At 40.3% G+C, this 23,797-nt stretch overlaps 1 protein-coding gene across 2 annotated transcripts; it reads left to right on the forward strand.

Moving 5' to 3' along the window:
• The first annotated feature begins 1,017 nt into the window (after positions 1 to 1,017).
• On the forward strand, positions 1,018 to 23,578 carry edaradd (EDAR-associated death domain). 2 transcript variants are annotated; one of them, XM_044045237.1, is made up of 6 exons: positions 1,018 to 1,222; positions 11,967 to 12,025; positions 12,392 to 12,434; positions 16,609 to 16,682; positions 21,051 to 21,099; positions 21,793 to 23,578. In XM_044045237.1, the coding sequence occupies exons 1-6, from the start codon at positions 1,165 to 1,167 to the stop codon at positions 22,179 to 22,181; spliced, it is 672 nt and encodes a 223-aa protein (XP_043901172.1). In that variant the 5' UTR covers positions 1,018 to 1,164; the 3' UTR covers positions 22,182 to 23,578. The 2 variants fall into 2 exon arrangements, with proteins under 2 accessions (XP_043901172.1, XP_043901173.1); XM_044045238.1 differs by having other exon boundaries at positions 16,612 to 16,682.
• Positions 23,579 to 23,797: the final 219 nt, after the last annotated feature.

A 23,797-nucleotide genomic window follows, 5' to 3' on the forward strand; every position in this document is an offset into this window, starting at 1 on the left:
ACAACATAAAGTGAAGAAAGTGGTCTCACAATGTTCACTTTCTTTATGTATTTGCACCATTATTCCAGAAGAGGGCAGTGCTTCACCTATAAATTCCAACCCTCTTATCTTTTCGAGGTACCTGCAATCCCAATCAACTTTCATGTGTTTAGTGACTATTCTCTATTTGAATTTATTTCATTAATCTGTATTTTATTCCTATAGAATAACCAGTGTTATACATACAAAATACATTTTGTGTCACCCAAGCACTGCACTTCCAGCACAGCGACACCAAATCTGAGTCCATGAATAATGAGTCCATGAAAAGTCGTTGCACTGGGTGGAAATCTTTATTAACTGAACTGAATAAAGCTTCGAGTAGTGAACCTTGGAGCAAAGCAATGGGCTGGTAAGCCTCATTGCCCCCAACTTCACTGAGACTGGGTCTCAGTGACATTGTGTCAGGTCTCAGAGAGCGGGACAAACAGCCAGACATAAATGTCCTGTAAAACAGGTGAAATAATGAGAAAGAACGAAGCAGAAACGTACGACTTGTGGCACCTACGTCATCAAAACAATCCTCTACTGCCCCCTATTGTCAATAGTGGTGAATGTATGATTTTTGACACAAAACCTTGAAAGACCTCTTTTTAAGGTAAATAATAATAACCTGACTATTAAAAGCTTTTCTAATAATGGAAAATACAATTTGATTAGTTAATTATTTAGCGACAGTTAATTAAACCAAAAATGTGACCACATAGTTCAAAAATGGTCAAAGGACAAATAAATGTATCAAACCAAACTTCGCAATGTGTAAAATGAATTCTCGTGGAGCTGGACGACACAACGATAAAAGACGCGAGTATTAGGCTCATAATCTTGTACTTATATCATGTAGTAGTATTAGTATAGTACTGTACTGTATCGCTCGTTGCGGTGGTGAATGTGGATTTCCGCGGGGACCGTGAAGGCAGCACAGCTCCTCCGGCGCTTGTACCTGTTGGTTCATCACTAGTTTGACTGGTGTGAGCCGCCGTTAGGCAGCAGCAGCAGCAGCAGCAGCTCCTCTCTCACCTCCAGCTCCTCTCTTCTGCTCTCTCCTCTCTCCGCGTGTCGTCCTGGGACTTTGCTGTTACTCTCACACAGTTCTGTTTCACTCCGCTTGAAACATTTCCTTGCATGGGAGACCTCACGGCTTTAAAAATGAGCACTCTGCGGACGTGTAAGGAGCCCTTTGGTGAGTAAAGTGTCCTGTTATCTTCACGGACCGTGTATCAGAGTGTGTTTACAAATGTAACTGTAGCACTTTCTAAATGAACATAATCACCTAAATATTCTACTCAAGTAAAAGTACCACTATTTTATCATACTACACTTAAGTAAAAGTACACATTTTAAAATGTACACAAAATAACTACTCAATTACAGAGTAAATGTAATTCATTTCGTTTTTAGTGGGATTTATGGGAATGTTTGCTGTAAAAACAGTATTAGTTTATTATTATTTCATAATATTATTATTAATATTTATTAATATATGTATTATTTTTCCTGATTAACCAAAACACTTTCAAATGCCCTTTTATTTAAGTAAACCTACAGTAAACATAAATAAGTGTATATATATACATAACCAGTTTATTTCACATGAGACACAGGTCCACTTTATTTGTTATAAATCAGTTTAAGATAAATTGAGATGATAATATGAGACAAAATAAGAAAGAATTAATTCAAGATAGATTAGATGAGTTTAGATGAGAAAAGATCAGGACAAAATAAGATAAGATAATGAATAACATGAGATAAAATAAGCACAGATGAGCTATTTTAACATATAATAAGATATAATGATATAAAATAAAATAAGGTAAGATGTGAAAGAGGAAAATTACACTGTACATTTCAAAGTGTTCTATGTTGATCGGGCCCAAATGTACTCTGTAATAGTGTTACGTTCTTGAGTGTATTTTGTGTTTACTGTGTAACTGAAACAAAAGTCGTGTGTCGCCTGTTTAATATCACTGTAGTCCTGAAGAGCTTCACATCCTCTCATGGTGAAATTGTAGATGGGGAAAGAGTGGGTAGTGAAGTGTAGTTGACCAGGCTGTCGCTGCTGATCAGTGTGTTTGTGTCTTAACTCTTTCACTTTAAAGTTGCACTAGATTTACTCTCTTAGGTTCTAGTGTGTTTTGTCTTTGAACCTGCGACTTGTCTGTGTGCTGATGTGTCCTTGGGCAAGACAAAGACTTGCTCAATGTCAGGTGCTCCAGTGCAACCAATGAATTCTGTGCATCATTTTCTCCCATTGACAAAACCTGGCAACGTCAGACTCTGTTCACACTACCATACAAGCAAGGATGGATTACTGCGATGTTATTCATTGCAATATTTGAATGGGACCCAGTTGATATATCTTAATCGGGCCCCTCAATCACATACTGTGTTTCATGTTAGTCACCCCTTTATATCTGAAAGGGGCCCCTCAGCCAAATAACACTAGTTATTATTATTATGGTGATGTTTTCTAGGGCCCTTTAGGTAAAGTTATCCACCCCTGATATCTTGACTTGGCCCTCAGTTAAATAGTGAAGGTTAAGTTATGTGATATGTCTAATAGGGCCCCTCAATCATATTATTATTATTATTATTAGCCAGGTGTTGACTGACAAAAAAGCACATTTAGCTAGAGGGAGAAGGTTACATGACAACCAAAATATTTTTTACTTTTTTTTTTCTTTCGAGCAACCTTTGTTCTGCTGTCAATTTGTGCGTGAGTACAGGGTGAAGTGTGGGTGGGGGCCTTCAGGGGTCCTTTTCCAGTCTGTGCCTACGGGCCCACTGACTCATAAACTGTCCCAGTGTACACAGTACTATTTTAACCCGTGTGATGTGTCAGAAATGCTGGTCAACACAACACAGACAGGCTGACTGATCAGGTTTAGAGACTTTATTTAACATAAATAATTAAGAGTAACTTAAAGTTGGCTGGGCAGGGGGCAGAGGCAGTGGCTTGTCAGGAGGAGGAGCGCAGTGAAGTGGGTTTCCAGACTGAGAGGCAGGCAGATAGAGGCTGAGGGGAGATATAAATTTAACATGAACTAGAGTAAATATCTTCCACAATCTGTGGGTCCCGACTCAGATTTTGGTAATCAGTGCTCCATGTATATATGTGTACTTCATGTGCTCATGAACTCTTGACGTAATCTTCACACCCTGTTTTTAAATTTCAGCGAGAACAGCTTTGTTTTTTCTACCTGATGTTACCTATACCACACACATACACACTGTTTTGATAAAGGATAATAAACATGTGTTTAGTCACATTGTAGGTAAATGGCTGTTTGACTGCAATCCTATATGATTCAAGTATATCCCTAAATTGTAATTTTTAGCAGATCCCGAGTAGGTCTATAAGCTATGCCAGGATGTGGAATTTTCATTCACTAAACAGTGACTGCAGCAGGGCTGATTAAAGCTGCAGTAGGCAAAGATTATGCAAAGGTTAGCACTCTTACCTTTGCAGCAAGAAGACCCGGGTTTGAGACCTGCTCGTTTTCCTCCCACAGTCCAAAGACATGCACAGGGGTAGAGTTGTGCCGATTCCGATACCGGTTTCGGAAATGCCTCAGATACTGCCAAAAATATGGGCATCGGTATCGGCGAGTACTGGAGTCCATGCACCGATCCGATACCACGTAATGTATTCAAGCTCCGTTAGCTCTGACACGGTTCTTCTTTGGCGCTCTAGAAACAGTTGCGCTGTGTTGTTTTAGAGGTGTGAAGAAGAACTGATCACCCGACACCTGTAGACAAGGAGCTAACGTTAGCTCATCATGTCGGCGGTTTGGCAGTATTTACTAGTTAGCTCTGTTAGCGTTGGTAGCTGCGCTAGCTCCGTTAGCGCGCCTACAGTCAAACTGGAGCAGCCCGTTTATTAAACGAAAAGAGCAGCGTCATGCATGCGTAGTATGATATATTTTTTTTATAACACACTGGTATCGGTATCGGTACTCTGTATCGGAATCGGTATCGGGAGGGAAAAAATGGTATCGGAACATCTCTACACAGGGGATTAGGTAAACTGGACAATTCAAATTGACTGTAGGTGTGAATGTGAGAGTGAATGGTTGTTGTGGCCTTGTGATGGACTGGTGAACTGTGCAATGTGCAGCTGTTATTGGCACTGCACCCCGCAACCCTCATGTGGACGATAAAGCGGTAGAAAATGGATGGATGGATGGATAATCCGCAGAGCCACTGCTAGTGGAAAGTCCAGTTGGAGAATGTTATTGTGCAAAGTTGGCTGCAGGAGAACACTGTTGTGTTCAGTCCTTGCCAGTAAGAAGACAATCGGAGCCTGGTGTAAACCAAAATATAGATCATGCTGGAGCTGAGAGCAGATTATTCCAGAGAAAGTTTGTGTCTTCCTGATTCTTATGAAATATCTTCATAAGGTCAATGGACAGATGATCATAGGTGTCATCTTGAGGACTGATCTTCAGAATTGGAGGGAGCATCAGACTGTCTCTGTTCTACGTGTCTAAGTACATTTCCTGCAACTTAACTCATCACAGACTCGAGGGCCTTCGTCACTGCTCTCCAAAAACTTCATAGCGAAATTCCCCAACAGCAGTTTTAATAGAACAGGAGTGGCCACACACTCTGAACTGCCCTGTGGTTCGACAGAGTCTCATAGAACCTAAGTTGGTACGATTCCTCATTGGTTAGTACTGTGTCAACTCTTGGTAATACCTTCATACTGCAGTATGTGATATTATCACAAGCCCTTTCTTAGTCACAGCAGTTAAAACAAAATCATCCGAGTTGTGTTGGGGAGCATTACAAGGAGACACAGTGCAACGACAGTCTTAGAGGAAGTGATACAATCTGTTGTCGCTAGAGATGTTCCGATACCATTTTTTCCCTCCTGATACCGATTACGATACTTGTGCTGTGGGTATCGGCCGATACAGAGTACCGATAGCGATACCAGTGTGTTATAAAAAAAAAATATCATACTACACCTGCATGACTGTGATATGATTGTCATTGGTGGTAAGGTTTGGCTCAGGTTAAACCCTCTGTAAAACATGTCGAACGAATACAGCAAATGGACACCATTTATTTTTACCAGTGGTATGTCATTTCATTCTTCAGCTTGTACGTTTGTTTTGACTCGTTTGGTCCAAACAACGCAGCACTGGCAGAGTTTCCATGACGACTGACCGTGAAAGGACACGTGTGACATCATTTTTACATGACTCCAGATAAAATGAGTCTCTGAAGTAACGCTAAACTTTAAAAACAGAGGCATACATACGCAGGACACAGGTACGCTGGTTAGTTGTCACGCTGCTCTTTTCGTTTAATAAATGGGCCGCTCCAGTTTGACTGTAGGCGCGCTAACGGAGCTAGCGCAGCTAACAACGCTAACAGAGCTAACTGGTAAATACTGCCAAACCGCCGACATGATGAGCTAACGTTAGCTCCTTGTCTACAGGTGTCGGGTGATCAGTTCTTCTTCACACCTCTAAAACAGCACAGCACAACTGTTTTAAGAGCGCCGAAGAAGAACCGTGTCAGAGCTAACGGAGCTCGAATACATTACGTGGTATCGGATCGGTGCATGGACTCCAGTACTCGTCGATACCGATGCCCATATTTTTGGCAGTATCAGAGGCAGTTCCGATACCGGTATCGGAATCACACACAACTCTAGTTGTCGCACCATGTCTCGTCTGTGTCTGTCCGAACCAGTTTTAATTGTGTTTGACCATCAGTGACCATAGTTTCAAGCAAGGGCTCGCTCCTGTCCATGTTGTTGATGAGAATGATGTCTTGTCTAGGGCTCTGTACACTCTTCCTTACAGCTCTCCACCACACATCTGTGTTTAATTATTGAGAAGCATCAATTCGTGCTTTGTATCTGCAATAATGTGGGGATAAGGTGCAGGGATGAAATGTTAGGGGTCGGGGTAAAATCAAATTGTGATGTATAGTACGGCTTTTTGGGAGGATTTTAAAAAAAAATTTTGTCTTCCCATATCACATTTTTAATCGCTTGATGAACACAAACAACAACCTTTTGCACAATATCATTGTTACCAGCGTACTGTTGTAGTGTATGTTTGTCATCGATTCATCCGTCGATTATTTTCTTGATGAATGAATGAATGAATGAATGAAAATGTTGATCTGTGTTTGTCAAACAAAGAAAATATTCACATTTAAGAAGCTGAAAAATCAGCTTGTTTCAATAATCAAACCGATTAATGATTGAGTAACCGGGTAATGTACTGATGTACATGTTATATAAGAATGAAATGAAATGTATCACTCACTTTTAGTTTAGGAAGGAAAAGAAAATCACAATTATTAACACAAACAAATCACAATATTTGTAGAATGACAATAAATTATTCTAGAAAGCTCAAATATTGTGACACATCGGACAAAAGCATATCGCCTCAGCCCTGTCTATTATCTTGTGATTTACTGGGATACTGTAAATAGTCACCAATATAGTCTATTTTAAGAAAATCTCTCATTGAAAGAATAACCGTGTTATATAACATACAGTTGTCTTTATCTAGGGAGAGGAATGAAAGGAGGGGAGAGAAACCAAATGAGAATAACGTCATAACTTCTTCAGACTAAACGTCATGAGTCACCTTCACCACACTAATGGCTGCATACATGCATGCATGCGGGTTTGCCACTATGACACAGGTGATAGTTCTAATACGTCCAAATGTCGCTGTAGAGTTAAAGATGAACCGATCAAACTTCCCCCACCGTGCCTTCTTTAACTCCCATGTTTGCGTTTCAACCTTCACACTTCTAACGCAGGAAAATACCTTTGTGTCATTAACAGGTTCAAGGTTTTTTAACTGGAAACATGCTGTCACTTTGTCAACTGTTTCACTCTACTGCACCACAGTTCATACAGAGTATTTACTGGTTATTGTTACATTCATAGTGTTAATAAATGATTTCAATTTGACAATAAGACCTTAGTGCGGTACACTGCAAACAAATGATGGACATTGTATTACTCATGACACCATGTGACACACGAGAATCGTGACACCCCTACTCCTCTTCTTGTGTTTGTTCTGTTCTGGCTTTCTTCATTCTGTGCACTGATGCACTGTATATAAATGTGTGAGTGTGAATGGCTGAATGGCAAAACTGTGGCATAAATAAAGTGTGAAATACAAACTATTTACCATATACTATTATATAGCATTGTTAATAGAATAGTTTTTCACCACTCTGATTATGGAAAACCATTCATTTAATTTGATGATTTGTCATTTAATTCACAAGTCTTATCCTGTGCAGCCGAGAAATATGCACACACACACACACACGTATCACACTGTGGAACTGAGCAAGACACAGTTCGTGTACGGCACGAGTTATTGTCGTGCCGTACAACTCCATTCACGTGTAGAAACAAAGCCATGACAAAGAAAACAGGCTGATCAACAGGCTGCTCTGCTCCCGAAACTCTGCTTTATCTTTTCATGGGTGGTCAAATGGAGAAAAGCTGGGTTCACCTGCAAGGATTTATGACCCTAAGCAGCGTATTATGATGTGGTTTGTATTTCATCTCTTGAACTTTATCCAGAGCGTGTAGTTACATGCCCCTGCATTCCCAGAGAGGCAGAAACAATGCTCAAGTGATCCACGCTTCAACTTACACTTGATAATTGGGTGACTGGTTGTAGGTTCTAAGACTTCATGCTTGGTATTTAAAGGGGAATACCACCGCTAAGTTTTGTACTGGAACTTCTTCATGTTTGAGCAGTGTTACCACAAATCACCATTTAAGTTGATTCTCTATCATCTATATCAGATCAGTTCAGTTTTATAGTCCCAAATGGCAACCTGCATTATTTTAAGGCACTATACATAGTAATATTGAGATCTTACAAATAGATGTGGGTTCAGATAAAAGCAAATAAATTAAATTAAATTATATATATATGTATATTTAGTGTATATACATATATATGTATATATATATGTATATATATATACATATATATATACTTACATATCCCTTCCCTGACTGTAGCTATAATGGAGCTGCCATGTGCAGATATAGGGAAAAGATTCAGCATTAGACCCAGTTACAGATGGTTTAAATTGTGCTTGTTTCGTTGAAGGCATGTGCAGAAATACAGTTTTGCTGTCTGAACTTTTACTGAAGCTTCATTCCTACAGATCTACACAGTATGTACTGAAATGCTCACACCTGTAACAGACTGAGGCAAACGCTGGAAGCAGCAAACTTTCCCTTTGTTCAGTTCAGCAGAGCTTTATTTCAAATACATTTTTATTTCCATTAGAAATTCTTAATAACTAGAGCCTTTCTAAAAGTAGAGAATGAAAGAGGCAAAGTGCATCTTATCAGTCTTTTCAGATCTTGTGTGGGCTGGTGTACAGACTCTGCGGTGATGGGAATTTACCATTAATTTCTCCCCTGAATGGATTACCGTGTATGCCACCTCCTGTGGTCGCTGTATTGAAAAGTGAAGTGAAAACATCGACATGAATGGCAAACTGTCATCGAGACTTAGAAAAGTGCTGTATAAGAAACAACGTAGACACCATGTTAACACCAGTCACTTACACACAGTCAGTTGCAGGCAGGAAATGCAGCGTCATGTATGATATATGACGTGCAGTGTATGGAGATCGGACCTGTCACTCCTCTCATTGTTTGGAAATGTTTCAGTGTTTTTATCTGACACTTGCACCTCCATGGTTCACTGTCTGAGTCACGACGGGGGCTCATGTGTGTGTGTGTGGGGGAACGTTTCTGAAAACTGAACATTTAATGGCATTTTAATGTTTATCATCTTCAACTGTCATTTTAACATTTGATTACTGTATTTACAAGACAGATGGATGTGGTTGTAAAATATTAGTCATCACTGTGTAGCAAATTGCAGTCGACCGTTTAACCTCCAAAGTCAGTCATGTGCAGTTTATGGGACTGTTGTTTAGGGTGGAGAGGGTGGAGAAGTGATGCTTGTACAAATGGATTAATAATACAACAAAAAGGACTGGAAATGACTGGAGAGTGAGATGGGTCAGGGATACTGTATAGTGCAGGGGTGTCAAACTCATTTTTGTTCAGGGGCCACATACAGCACAATTTGATCTCAAGTGGGCCGGACCTGTAAAAATAGTAAAATAATAGCATAATAACCTATGAACAACAAGAACTCCTTTTTTTTCTTTTTTCTTTTACATTTAATGAAGGATATTTTTACCAAACAAGAAGTTTCTTGAGAAAAAGTGCAATTTCAACAATATTGTGCCTAAATGTACTATTTACACATCACACTGGCTCTATAAAGGCACAAACATTTAGTCACAGGTATCTGGAAGAGATTTAGATTGTAATCGTAGTGTGAAATTTTAACAAATTCATCCTGTGGGCCGGATTGGACCCTCTGGCGGCCAGGCCGTATGTTTGACACCCCTGGTATAGTGGGACTATTTGGCTAAAACATGTCCTAAAATAATGGAAAACTCATGGAATACGGCACGCATACTGTACAACCCATGTATTAAAACAGCAGCTGCAACCACTGAAATGCCCATGTATGAAAGAAACTTAACTCTCTGATAGTGTAATTATTAAAAAACATATTTCCCCCTGTGTACACTGAATTATCGAGGTGTATCTGGGTTTCTTGACTGATACAAACATGATTGTCTGGTATTTGAGGATGACAAATTCTCACTGTTTATAATGACCCACCATCGCCGCCTCACCCTTATACTCCACAAATGTCAGTCTCCATTACTTTGTTAGACATTTTAATAATTAGTAGTACTATAAATACTAAATACTACTAAACCAACATACAGCACTCCAGAAACCGATCAGGTTGACAGACGTTCAACCTGATCGGTTTCTGGATTGAGTGCGGCTCTCTTTATTAACAATATTACCCATGGATGAGCACATGTGCATGCGTGCTGTTTGAAAGTCGTGTTCAAAAGAAAATCAGATGCAATCCACTTTTAGTTGTGAATGTGAACAGCCAAATCTGATCTGTAATGAATCAGGTTGATGATAATGTGAATGTAGCCAAGGAATTCAAATACTGTTGTGGACATTGATTAACAGCCATAGATTCAGCCCTTTGGCCCAGACAAAGCCTTTAAGGGTCCCCTGTGAATTTCATATTACAGTATTAACCTGGTTATACATATATACATATATATATATATATATATATATATATATATATGATGGTGTGACTAGTGCCTGACTTTACTCTGTGTTTTTTTAGAATCAGTTTGAAGTCCAAGGCTGACACATGAGCTGCCTCTTCTCTCTGTAACCGGCATTCTTTACACCAACTACTCTCTCAAGTGAACAGGACCACGGGATCTGTCGGAAATGGCACTCAATCCTAATTCTAGATCCCCATGCAAATCAAAGTTTCATCGTCATTGAGTGTAACCCAAGAAAGGTCAGGACCGTTCTTTATTTAGACCAATGTGGATACAATGGCTTCACAGTGACGTATACAGGTGTAGCCCAGTCCAGGTATTCTGTGGAGCTGAAAAGCTGCCTTTGTGCTGCTCTGCTAACTCTTCATCCGTGAATGTGTACGTAAAAATATTCTTTTTCAGTGCTGAGAGCATGAGATTTAAGAGAGTTTGATGTTGGTGCTGAACAGTATTTCCATTGTTTCCCAGTACATTTCGAGAGGCTTTCTTCAGGAAACAGCCAAAAGATACTTCAAGCACTGTCACTTTAGTATGACACTCTACTTGTGTGATTTATATTCTTTATATTTATATTTATTTTCTTTATATTCTCAAAACACATTTGGTTTGATTTCCTCCTGGTTCACCTTGTGCACATACATGAGCACCCCTACTGTACATCTGCACCGTCCCATCTTGGACACCCACTTGGGGTTATGCAAGGAGGTCCAGTGGTCCAGTGGTCTCATATATAACCTATTGCTCAAATATGAATATGAGATTGAATATGAACGTTTGGAATACTTCACTGTCAAACACAGCCAAACAGAAATGCATGGCAACTTACACAGAACACACAAAGAGCCTTAGGGCTGCAACGATTATTCGATTCATCAATTGTTTATCCATTACTTGGTTTGTTTGTGGTTTTTATTTAATAATTAAAACGAGCTTCAGCTCCTTAAATGTGAACATCTTCTGGTTTCTTTGCTCCCTATAACAAAGAACTCATGAAAATTGAATAATTGTGGTTTGTGGACAAAAAAGACACTTGACAAGAACATCATCATTTCCAGGTTTGGTAAACACTGATCGACATGTTGAAAATGTAGTATTTGTACTACTAGAAAATAATCAACAGGTTATACGGAGTATATCGCCTGTGAAAATGTAAATAAAAATCAGCAACAGAATTTTAGCATGTTGTGGGCTGTGTATTTCTGTGAAGAGTATTTGTTACACAGTTGGAGGATTGTGTCTTCTTTAACAGCCTCATGGGTCTAAAATGACACTTGACACTTGACTTTGTGATATCGCTGTCGATATTGGACACAAAAAAGTGGTATTGTGCCATCCCTAGTTTCATCCGTGTGATCAGATTAGAGCAGGCATACTGTCAGTGCGAGTCACGCGCCTCTGTTAGCCAAGGAAATGCACTTCACTGTGTCAGATCACTGAATCCATAGATTCAACAAGGCTTTTATTGTGAAATATTTGCAGGGCCTACAAGCAGTCTAAATATCATTTTGCCATTATATTATATATAAAGTTGAGCTCACATAAACAACGTTATTATACTCGGGTTGGGTTCTATGTCTATGTCACCTTCAGCTTTTTCCCTAGAGGATGTGGCTTAATGTGTGAAGTAGTGGAGGAAATGTTTAGAGGAGGTGACCACATGTGATTATGGTACTTAAATTCTCTTTTTCTTTTTCATTTTTTTTTGTCGGTAACAGACAGAACCAGCTCCGAACCTGTGGAGGACACAGACACCACCAGCTTTGTGGCAGAATTTGTAAGCACCTTCTATTGATTAATCCCATGTGTTTTTGCAGCGCCTTGACTTGTCGTAGGTCCAGTTCGCTTTGAGCTGATTCCTCGCTGCTCGTCTTCAGAGAGCAGAGTCTTAGCAGTAATCTGCAAAGCACTGTACCATAACTGAACACGCTGTGCTGTGATTGCTAGAGCCTGAGGGCTTATTTAGGGACAAGTCGTAGCAGGCTGCTCCCTCTCTGTGCACACAAGGGAGTCATTTTGCGCCGCATTTGCACCTTGATTTCTGACTCATGAATGTAAAGCGTGCACAAAGAAAGCGAACAGAGCAAGCCTGTATTCATTTGACTTTCTAATGTCATCATGTCTGCCCTTGTCTCTCCCACAGTCCTTGGAGGCCAATTATCCAGTGCAAGTGGCAGATCCTCATGGTAAGCACACATATCTGAGCACTAATACTAATCATTTGATCAGAAGGGGCTTCTTCATTACAGAATTCCAAATGTTCTCTTCTCAGAGTTTATTTTGCATGACTTAAAAGCTCCGACATATTTGATTTGATTTGACTGTTAATCACTTGTAACATTGTTAAGAAAAGTGCTACGAACTCCCGCCAGGTCAAAGGTTGGGGTAACGGTGAGCAAGGTACCCAACCCCCAATTCTCATTATTAACTGGACGCTCCAATATTGAGTGAAGGGCGAAGCATCCAACATGCGACGTTAGCTCAGTGGTAGAGCGAGTCGTCTTTCAACTTGAAGGTTGTCGGTTCGATTCACGCTGATGTGTCCTTGGGCAAGACATTTAACCCCCCGTCGTGTGATGATAGACGCTCTGTATGAAAATGTGAATGAATGAGTGTGTAAAGCAGCTTTGAATCGTCATCTAAATAAATGTTGCGTCGTGAAGGGCATTTGGTACGGTGGCCGACAGGGGCAAACGCACAAATGCTGCAAAGAAACCAAAAACAAAAGAGAAATGATCTGCAGAAAGCCAAAACACATGCATTAGCAAAAACTCAACAATGCAAAACTGAAAACACACAAAGTCCCAAAACACAAGCAGGAGAGAAAACACCAGCATGTGTGGCGTTCACTGTCCTCTATGACCAGCTATTAAGATACTCGATCTGCTAGATTTTATGATCAGTGTTTTAATTCAGTAGTACTTCGCTCTGGCAGAGTGGTGAAACCATCACGTGACCGTGCTCGACCAACAAGGTGTCCACTTTTTGTAAACAGAATTCAATCTCGGGGAAAAAAGTAGAAGGAAAATACTCCAATTGCCCGCAAATTGTGATCGTTTTCCTGAAGTATTCAATCCAATTTTATTTCAATTTCAATTCAGTTTGATTTGCATAGCGCCAAATCACAACACACAGTATCTTGAGGCTCTGTGCATAGACAGCATTATAGTACAGAGCAGAGAAACCCAACAATTCACACAATGAACAAAAACTGTGACATCAGTGAAGAGATGAAACTCCTTTTTTACAGTTTTCAGTTTTTTTACAGAAATCTCTGAGTCAAAGATGTGCAGCATCTGCCTCGAGAGACATATAATAACAATAATGATAATATTAATAACAATAATAGCCTCGAAACTGGATCTGGATCCTGCAAGATGAGGACACAGACAGAGAGAGAGAGAGAGAGAGAGAGGACAGGAAGGAAAGACACAAACTATGGCCAGAAAGAACAAGGTTAATGACATATAATCAAGTCATATTCATACCCTGAGTGTGAGTGCACCACAGGAATAACCCCAGCAGTCTAGGTCTAGGTCTATATATATATATATATATATATATATATATATATATATATATATATATATATATATATATATATATATATATATATATATATATATATATATATATATATATATATATATATATAAACAGATCCATCACTGGCACCCTCCTCATTTGAGGCGAAAAGAAGACGGGTGATGTTCTTCTTCCTCTGGCTCATGTTGTTTCCGGCGCATTCATGATGTCACAGTTTACACATGTGTGATGTTTGGTGAAAATATTACCACAGGGCAGAAAAACCACTGGCACTTTTAGTTTTTTCGTGGCTTTACACAGGTTCAAAAGTCCTCACTGAACCTGCTAATTGCTGGTGGAGTCGCTGCCGAGGACAAACATTCCCTCCGTCCTGCGTCTTTAAAATCAGAGACTGTTGCTCGCCATTCTCTCTAATTGGCCTTTTGTTGTCTTGAGATTTCATTTTTTTTTAAATTACCACGACAGTCCTACTAACTCAATGTATGTCCATTTATAAATTGCCATTTTTGCTCATCAGTCTACATTGACTGACTTAAATTGACAACATGTTTTTCAAAGCATAAAATCCAGGGATACAGCGAAATGAAAACTGTTGGCCGACAGACCCTTAAGAGCGCACTTTTCATTGTTTTCACTCCGCGCTCCGTCTCAACCTTTGTGTAGAAGATGCTTTAGTGCTGCAATTAAGGGAACGACGTCTCGTTAGTTAACTGCTCAAACGGGGCGAGAAGCGAGAGAATGTTCTCTGGTGTGAAGCGAATGTCGCGGGGAGTTCTGGCCACAGTTTTTGCATGCATCATCACAACATCCTGTTTCGGTGAATAAAGTCTTTTGGCTTGATATGTTTCGATCACAGAATGTTCGGTGCATCTCTAATAAAATCTCTTATTCAGAATTAAGACTTTGTGGACTCTGTGGTCTCCTTCATCGTGTTTTCTTTAATATTCTTTGACATGTCCACGTTTGACAAACTGGACATTGTTTTGAGAGATTCACACGAGGGCTGCAATTCTTCCTCGATTAACAATTGTTAATCGATAACTAAATGAATTAGAGCTATTCATTGATCAGATAATCAGTTTGAGTGTTTGCTCAATAATTAAAATAAGTTATTGGATTTTTTTAGCTGCTTTAGTGTGAATATATTCTATATGACGAAGAAACCATTAAACCTGAATCATTTCGAGAACATCATCATTTCCAGGTTTGGTAAACGCTGATCAACATCTTTCAACACTTTCTCACATTTTACGAACCAGACAAGTACGTGATCATCGAGAAAATCATGGACAATCGTTAGTCGCAGCACTAATTCACACACCTGTTTACTTTGTCTCCAATAGTTTACGCTGCATGTCAGGACAAAGACAAGTCTGCCTCTGCTCATCATCTGATTCTGTGCCAGAGTATTTCAGCTATTAGAGGGAAAATGAGAGTGAATTAGAGCCGAGTGGGACAAGCTGAGAATGACCTGAAGCACACAACCAAGACAAGTCTGTGACTGTCCCTGAGTGGCCCAGACAAAGACTGAATGGAATCTCTTTAGAACATGTGCGAAGAGAGCTGAAGATGTCAGTTCACAGTTGCTTCTAATCCAATCTGATCTGAGAGGATATGTCGAGAAGAGAAGATGAAAACTGCACAAACCCAGGTGTGAAAAGCCTGTTGAGATTCACACACAAAGGGTTTCAGCTGTAACAAGTACAAGTTTTCACTATGGGTTACCGATTGTAGATCATTTGGACACAAATGGACATTTTCTCAGTTTACAGTGTATTTATTTGCAGTTGCTTTCATCTAGTTGTTTTTCTGTATTTGTAAAGTTAGTTTAGTTATTTTTTAGGGAAAGTATTCCTCTGCATTTTGACCCCCTAGAATTGGGAGCATTGGGGGGTTGGGTACCTTGCTCAGGGGTACCCCAGCCCTTTTTGGCCGGGTGGGGATTTGAACCGGCTGGTTACAAGTCAAGTTCCCTTTCCACTTGGCCACGGGCTACCCCAATGACAGAAATGACAGACGTTTCAAAGTATTATGACATACACAGATTAGTAGTCTGCTCTAAAATCAAGGCCTTGACTTTCCAAACATTCACGTTGGGTGCACGACTGACATTGTGTCCTGAGTCCAAATTTCAGTAGCTGCTAAATTGAAATGAGCAAAAACGTTAACGATGGGCAAATACATGAATGAATAGCACAATACCAAATGTAACTGATTGTAAAGAAGGAAAGCTTTCTGTCCTGTAATGTGTGCACTGACGTTAGTTAGCATTCTGCTACGTAGGGCTACATAATTCTTTTGCGTTAAATATCTAATTGCATTTCCTCTTACATATATTGTATTTGTGATTGAAGTTGCTGGGAGTTGCCCTTGTACTAATGGGTGGCGACTTAGATGTGAACTTTCAAGGGACAGTTAACGTCTTGTTCTCCATCTGCCAGCCTCACCACCATGGGGAGCAGGGCATTCATACACGTTTGTGAAGGTTCATTCATAACTCTTGGTCAGTCTTTAGCGCCATTAAGTGTTGTTTATCATAAACATAGAGCCATTTGATAATTGGAAGTCCAGTTGTTTGGAGCTTGTACAAAAAGCTCATTAATCCAGAGAGAGTTAGTGTTTTTCTGATTCTATGTTAAAGGTCAGTAGACAAATCAATGTCATGAGATAATGTGTCATCTTCAGGAGTGATCGTCACAGTTGTAGGTAGCATCATGCTTCAGGGCCGCCTTCACTGTTGTTTCTCCCCCAACAACATGTTGATAAATTGTGTTCGAGTGTGTTTTCACCCTGACACCATTAACATGTCTTCAGCAGATGCTGTGACACTACACCTGAGCTCCATGCCCTCTGGATACCTGAATCCCTCCTCAGACAGAATAAGACAGGTCAGTATTACCACCTTTAATGCTTTTCACACTAAATCTGTTTCACAGCTCTTACACGTCCACAGAATTATGCGCTGTGTGCACATCTTACACATATATATATATATATATAAATATTTTTTGCACCTGCAGAATCCAAGGTGAGCACAGTACAAACCTGGACAGCCACACACACCATCCCCCACCTCTAAAACCAGTCCAAACATGTCCACATATTTGTTGCAGGTATTTGACAATGATAGTCTAAAACACAGCCAATCCGCGGTTCACGTGCGTGCCGAACTGTGACGGGTGAGCCGCACGGATCGCGGATCAGCTGTGATCCGTTACACCACTACAGAATTATAGTAAGATTTTGAACGTACATGAATATTATGATTGAAAAGAAGAGGATCAGGCACTAACAGTCAGGTGGGAGTTGAAATATAAGACTAGTGTCCGGGTCTCTTTAAACTGTCTTTGTATATATGTATTATATATGCACAGAGTTACTAAACTTTTAACTGGGCTTGTAACCGGAGGGTCACGGTTCGAGTCCTCACCAGGCCTAATGGAGGATGGGTCAAATGCAGAGAAGAATTGATTAATAAAGTATAGAACATTAAACATTTCTGCTTACACATATGTGCCTGGGATTCCATTCATACTAAGGCTTTATCCACATGGAATAGAACTTATTGTACATTATTAAGAACCCTAACCCACTACCTATTTGATCTTTTCTCTTTAAAAGGTTTTTGTAAACACAGCATCATTTCAAGGAATGCTGTAGTACATATTCCAGGCCTGTATGTAGCGCTGTAACGCTGCTACTTTAAGCTCTTTGCATACAGTCACCTCATGCTGGGGTGCTTGTTTATGTCCACATAGAGTCTGCTAGTCCAGTGTTTCCCAACCCTGGTCCTCAGGGAACACTGAGGACCAGCATGTTTTACATGTTGCCCTGCTTATCACAGGCTTCTGCAGAGCTTGGTGAATCAGGTGTGATGGAGCAAGGCAACAACTATCAACATCAATAATGAAATACACTCTGTATTGGTGATAAAATGTAACAGGATTCCAGTGTAAAATAAATAAAATAAAAAATACATGTCAAATGTTATTAAATCTTTCCAATAAAACATTTTTAAGATTTAGTTGAGATTATATTAGATAAACTATATACAAAAAAATACAAATTCAAGATTGAAATAACATTCAACTATAAATATATATATAACTATATATATATAATAAGAAAAAGAAAACAAGAATAATACAGAAGAGAAAACTTGCACACTGTTCAAACTGTGATGAGTGGAGTTTACAGTATGCAGTTTATTATATAATTACAAGAATGTACATTTGTGACGTATGATGGGAGAAGACCATTTATTAATGTGCAGTAAAAGTAGTAGATCTTCAATTATCATGAGCTATGTTTACAACGCCACGTCTGTTCATTTTTCTTTTATTGGATTGAAAATAGAGCAGTAACAATAATGGAAACACCAAACCAGGAAGTCACGATTAGATTGAATGTTTATATGCACAACAGCCCTCTCGTTTGTTTCAGAATGATCTGTATTGGAAGAGAGTTTTCCGATTGGCATGTTCACATGATGTATTTTTTATTCCGATTGCTTGTGTCCATGTAAACTGAGCTAGAGTTGTGTTTCTCTTCATGCAAAGCTACTGTAGCTGCAGCTGCAGATTAAAACTTGTTAGCTTTTGCTGTTATGACAACTAGCGAACGTAGAGAGTTATATTCCACCTTGGCAGACACACACACTCTGCTCATGCTTTCTAATTTAAGCCATGAGTATACAGGATGTGGTTTGGTGCCACTGAACTGGAAGGAGCAGCTATGAGTTTTGATAATAACAGACCATGAACGAGAGTGAGAACATCACACATCGTTCTAAAGCTTTGTAAAAGAAAGTATTACAGTAGAAAATAAACAGTAGAAAGCAGCATTTGGAGTTGAGGCAGAGAAAAATCAGCCTAGGCCACTCTGTCTATTCAGAACTAGAGAGATACACACAGTGCATCAGTGCAGCCCTTCAGGGGGGGGTTTCTTGATTCTCTGTCTGATCTTGATGTACTGTCGTCGTCAGAGGAGCTTCTGTTGAGACACGTTTCACTCGCAGGAGCCAAAAAACATCACACGCTCTGAAATATATACGAGGAGACTGCACCTGCCACAACTAAGCTATAGAAAAAGAAAGAGGAGAAAGTCACAGCTGGGCACTTGAACCAACTCACATCGCCTGTACATCAGTGAAAGTTTCCCCCACTCTGAGGTCACTTACCTCGACTTTTGACCTTTGACCTTCTATGCTTATGTGGTCATCCATCAGTCCAAGTGAATGTTTTTGCATGACATGTCCAGGTATGATATGTCCTTGCAGCAAAAAGACCTGGGTTCAGGACTTGGTCGGAACAAGGACCTTTCTGCATGGAGTTAGCATGTTCTTCCTGTGTGTGTGTGTGTGTGTGTGTGTGTCTGCATCCAGGCAAACTCTCTCCTTCAGTTTTAGTGGCACTAATATCTCGCTGGGCCATATCGTGGTGGACTCGTGATCTGTGCAGGACATACCCCACCTTTCTCCCTATGTCAGCGGGGACTATTTGTGCTTATCAAGAAAATATTTATGGTTAAATAATCTCCAAATCAAATAAAAATGTGGTTTTTGCTTTTAAGGTCACGGTTTGATTCTCAATCTTTTTTATCCCTTTTAACTCATTGGTTTTATGTCATGATCATGATAACGTCCTGTGAGCTTCCACACTCTCAGCTCGCCCAGAGGAAGGGAAAAAGTCGGCGTGGTGGTGGAAAATAATCTTTTATTTGTGTCCAACAGAAAAAGTCCACCAAACATACAGAAATAAAATGCCGTTTGTCGCTCTCTTTCTCTTTCTCTCTCCTCGCTCCTGCTTCCTCCTTCCGGACCCAGCCTACTGCAAGAGACCAGAACCAGGTTACAAGTGTGCTTATATAGCTGACTGATGACCTGATTCGGTCCAGCTGTCTGATCACCAGCTGAGCCACTCCTCCCTCTCCTCCAGCAGTCGCCGCTCTAACCATACCCCACTGCCACACGTCCATCGTTTGTTTGCAATGTACCACACTGAGGCCTTATAATAATGTAACAATAACCAGTCAATTGTAAACTAAGTGTAAAAAGAAGAGACGTCATAGAGAGTCATGAAGCTCTGTGATGCTCTGACAGTCCAGTGATCTGTTGTTAAAGCCACTAAATCTGACCTCTGACCTCCAATAACACCCCGTCCCCTCTTGCTCTGCTGCTGTATACACACAGATGCTCCCTCAGTCAGGTCTGATACTATTGCTCGACAAAAGGACGCAGCGTGCTAATAATATTACATAATTTCTGGTCACGAAGCTCAAACAGAGGCAGAAAAACAGCAACAACAACAAAACATAAACATTACACACTGCAGCTTTAAATACACGGCTTATTTTCTCTCCCAATGAGTCACTGGTGAAATATTCTATAAGAGGGCGTGGCAAGCATAGAACAAGAAGTTGAACATCTATCAATCCCAGCTGACATAAGGTGAAAGGTGAGGTCACATCTTGGACAGGTTAGCAGTCTATTACAGGGACACAGAGAGAAAAACAACCATTCACTCTCACATTTGTGTCCAATTTGCCTCGTCCCCAAATCTGCATGTTTTTGGACAGTGGGAGAAAACCCACGCTCACACGGGGAGAACATGCTAACTCCATGCAGAGGCCCGTGTTCTGATCGGGTCCCAAACCCGGGTCTTCTTGCTGCAAAGACACACGTGCTGAACAGAATTAGTAAAGAGAAAAAAAGGGTTCTTTTAGACTATTTTTATCAGTATCATTTTGGACAAAAACATTAAAGGGATAGTTTGCTTCTTTTTTTTAATTTTTTTTTTCCGGCACTGACCCATAGTCACCACTGACTGCATTGTTGGGGCTTCCTGTGCCGAGAACCAGCCTGAGACAGGACCTCAAACATGTTAAACCACATGGGATGCCTTTGTTGACATTTGTCAGATGATGATTGAGAGAGTGAGTGAGAGGGAGGGTTGATTTGTATGTTTTGGTAATGACATTTTACCAAAAGTCTCAGGATAAATCAAAATCTTTCCCTGGAAATGTGATATAACCTTCTCTTCTCAAATAATTAGGTAACAGCTTTATTATTTCAGTAATATGTCATTTTAATGGCAGTTTTAAAGACCATTTAGTTGTATTTGTCTCATTAACACACAGGCAGATCAGAAAGTTACTGTGAAAGTGAATCATGTTAATATGTATTCTGCAAGAAATGTAACGGCATCCTGGGTGTGACGAAACTAAGGGAAATCATGTTTGTTTTTTCTGTGTTGCAGCCAGTTGAAGACGTGGAAGAATGTACCTGCCCAACATCTACATCACCTGGTAAATAACAATCTCATCATTGTTGTAAATGTCTTAATTTTACAAACACAAACATTTATGCTGTGCAGTAACATGAACACAGTGTTATTGAAATGACAGCCTCCTTTAGTGGAGATGCACAGAGGTGGAAGTTGTTGTGAAGCAGAAACCATTATACTCTGGTCACCTTTAGGCAGCAGATACTGTAAGTGAATCAGTAAATGCAAGGAATTAAACTCATATTTGCTCCTTTTCAAACTAGATTTTGATACACTGTAATTTGTGAAAGTAAGCGGTATTGGACTGTGCTGTGCGACCCCTTTTGCAACACATTCTTACGATATAAGGAGACCATGAACATGGCTGCCTGTCTCAGGCTGGTTCTTGGCACAGGGGATGTACACGGTGCATATTGATGTGTTCCATTCACATCAGAAAGTGGAAGTTAATCATGTTCCAGTTGAGAAGTCGGAAAAAAGATGGACCTCAACATATCTTGGGTTAGCCATTGTTAGCAACACCAGTCGATGACAATGTTCACCTGCTATTTTGTGGCTAAAAAAACAGTACTATGTGTCCGACGAAACAAATGTGACAGAAGTCAGTGAACAGTAAAATCAATGAGTCAATGAGTCAATGTCTCATTCAACACTTCAAAAAAAAGCCAAACTGTGACTTTAAACTACCTCCTTCTTTACCCATCTCTGTGCTCAGATTACCCCAAAGAGCTACAGCTGCTGAACAGCCCCTGTGAAAAGTGCTGCTACCCAGCACCTCCTCCCAAGATCAGTGACCTCATGAATGACAAAGATCTCCTGGACTTACTACGTCTCAAACTGGATCCGAACCACTGCACTATCAAAAACTGGAAGAACTTTGCAAGTCGCTGGGGAATGAGCTACGATGAACTGACCCTGCTGGAGCACCGGACCCAGGGCTCTCTGTCCCACAGCCCCACCCAGGAGTTCCTGCTGCGATACAACCAGAAAACCGTCACTGAGCTCACTGAACTTTGCCGCATCTACCAGCGCATTGATGTACTCAGAGTGCTGCAGAGCTGGATAGAGAAGGACTGGCCGTCAAGGTGGCAACAGACTCATTGACCGGTTTCACTCCGTATATTTATCCTGTCTCTGTATTTTCTTTTTCTTTCAGGGTTGTATTTGTTGGGAATTTCTGCCTTTTCATGAGCTTTGATATACAGTATGTTACTCAATTTCAGTTAGAAAAAAAACAAAACTTAGTAGGTTGGGTTCGGGCTTGTTTGGAATGGTAAAAACCCTGGGTCAGGCTTGCGTTTCAACTGGGAACAGTAACTTCACTTGGTAGTACCGGTGCGACGACAACGAACAACGACATTGAACACAACACAACATACAACCATGGAGGACATCCAGCAGCTCTTTTTTTCCTGCTCGGTTTGTGACCGTTTGTCTCCACAAGATGTCGAGCTTTGTATGAGAATAGACTGCGGACGTTTGCCTCAACTTCCGTGGGATATTTACAGCGGTTGTAAGGGGGTGACGGTTTTCTGTCACCTAATCAGCTGACTACTGTGGGCGGAGCTGGTCTAGCAAGGGAATATTGAACAGTAGGTGCCGGTAATTGCTAATGGAAACACAAAAAAACCAAACCACACCAAACTGAACCGTTCCACAAGGTTGAAACACGGCTTTAGAGTCAGACGTGTTCACAGCAGTAGTAGAATTTCTGGAGGATTGAACTGAGGGGAGGAGTCTGCCTTCAGCATGTAGGAGATGGGACACTCTCTGAAGATCATCCAGAGCTTCTCCTGCTGCATCCTTACATGAATTCAGAGATTAGACTCAGGAGCTGGCAGGAGAATGTTTGGAGTGTTTGTGTTTGCACATACAGCCCCTCCAGACAATCTCCAGAGAATGTCCAGACTTGACTGTGTGTCTGGAAGCAGCTAAACCGTGTAAAAGAAGAGAAAACTGTATTAGAGGTGCACCATTTCAACAAACCCCCATTTTAGTCTGGGTCATGGTTTTGGTTCAGTTTGTTTGGCTCATTCAGAAGAAGAAAACTACCACTTCCTTTTTATAATATTGTTTTTGGAATATTGTTTAAAACGATCAGTCATGTGTGAAAAATAAAACTATGTCAATTTTTCCTCTATTACAAATTCATATTTTCATTTCAAACACAAAAGGTGATGTATGTAAAACTTGTACAATGGCCTTAAGCATTTAAATCGGTGACTGCCATCCCAGTTGAAAACATTGTAGAGCATGGTTGCCGAACACAGACGGAGCAGCACTGTGTTTAGACACACATCCGCGTAGATAACATCATATAGATCAAGGTGGTTATTTTGTGCTCTGAGCAGCAGCGGAGAATCATCACACGGTGAGAGAATGATACGAGAGACGATAATATGAACAGACTGTAAAAATGTGTGTGTTAGCTAACTGTGGCTGAAACTCACCATTTTCCTTCCAAGTCCGGGAATAAAGTATTGCATCTGTCTTCAACTTCATCTTTGCTCTCAGCATCTATATTTTAAAGCACATCCTTCTTTTTCCTCTCTTCTGGGCAAGACGTTTTTGTGAGGGATACCAAGGCTTTTTTAGGTCCATTAGACAAACTTTTTTGGATACCTGGGTGTTCAAGTGTAGCTGGGTTTTTTTTATTTATTTTTTATTTTGACCTGTCCTGCCCAGTACCTACGACATGTAATATGGTTGACTGCATGTGA

The sequence above is a fragment of the Solea senegalensis genome, linkage group LG15 (assembly GCF_019176455.1).
Source record: "Solea senegalensis isolate Sse05_10M linkage group LG15, IFAPA_SoseM_1, whole genome shotgun sequence".
Classification (NCBI taxonomy): domain Eukaryota; kingdom Metazoa; phylum Chordata; class Actinopteri; order Pleuronectiformes; family Soleidae; genus Solea; species Solea senegalensis.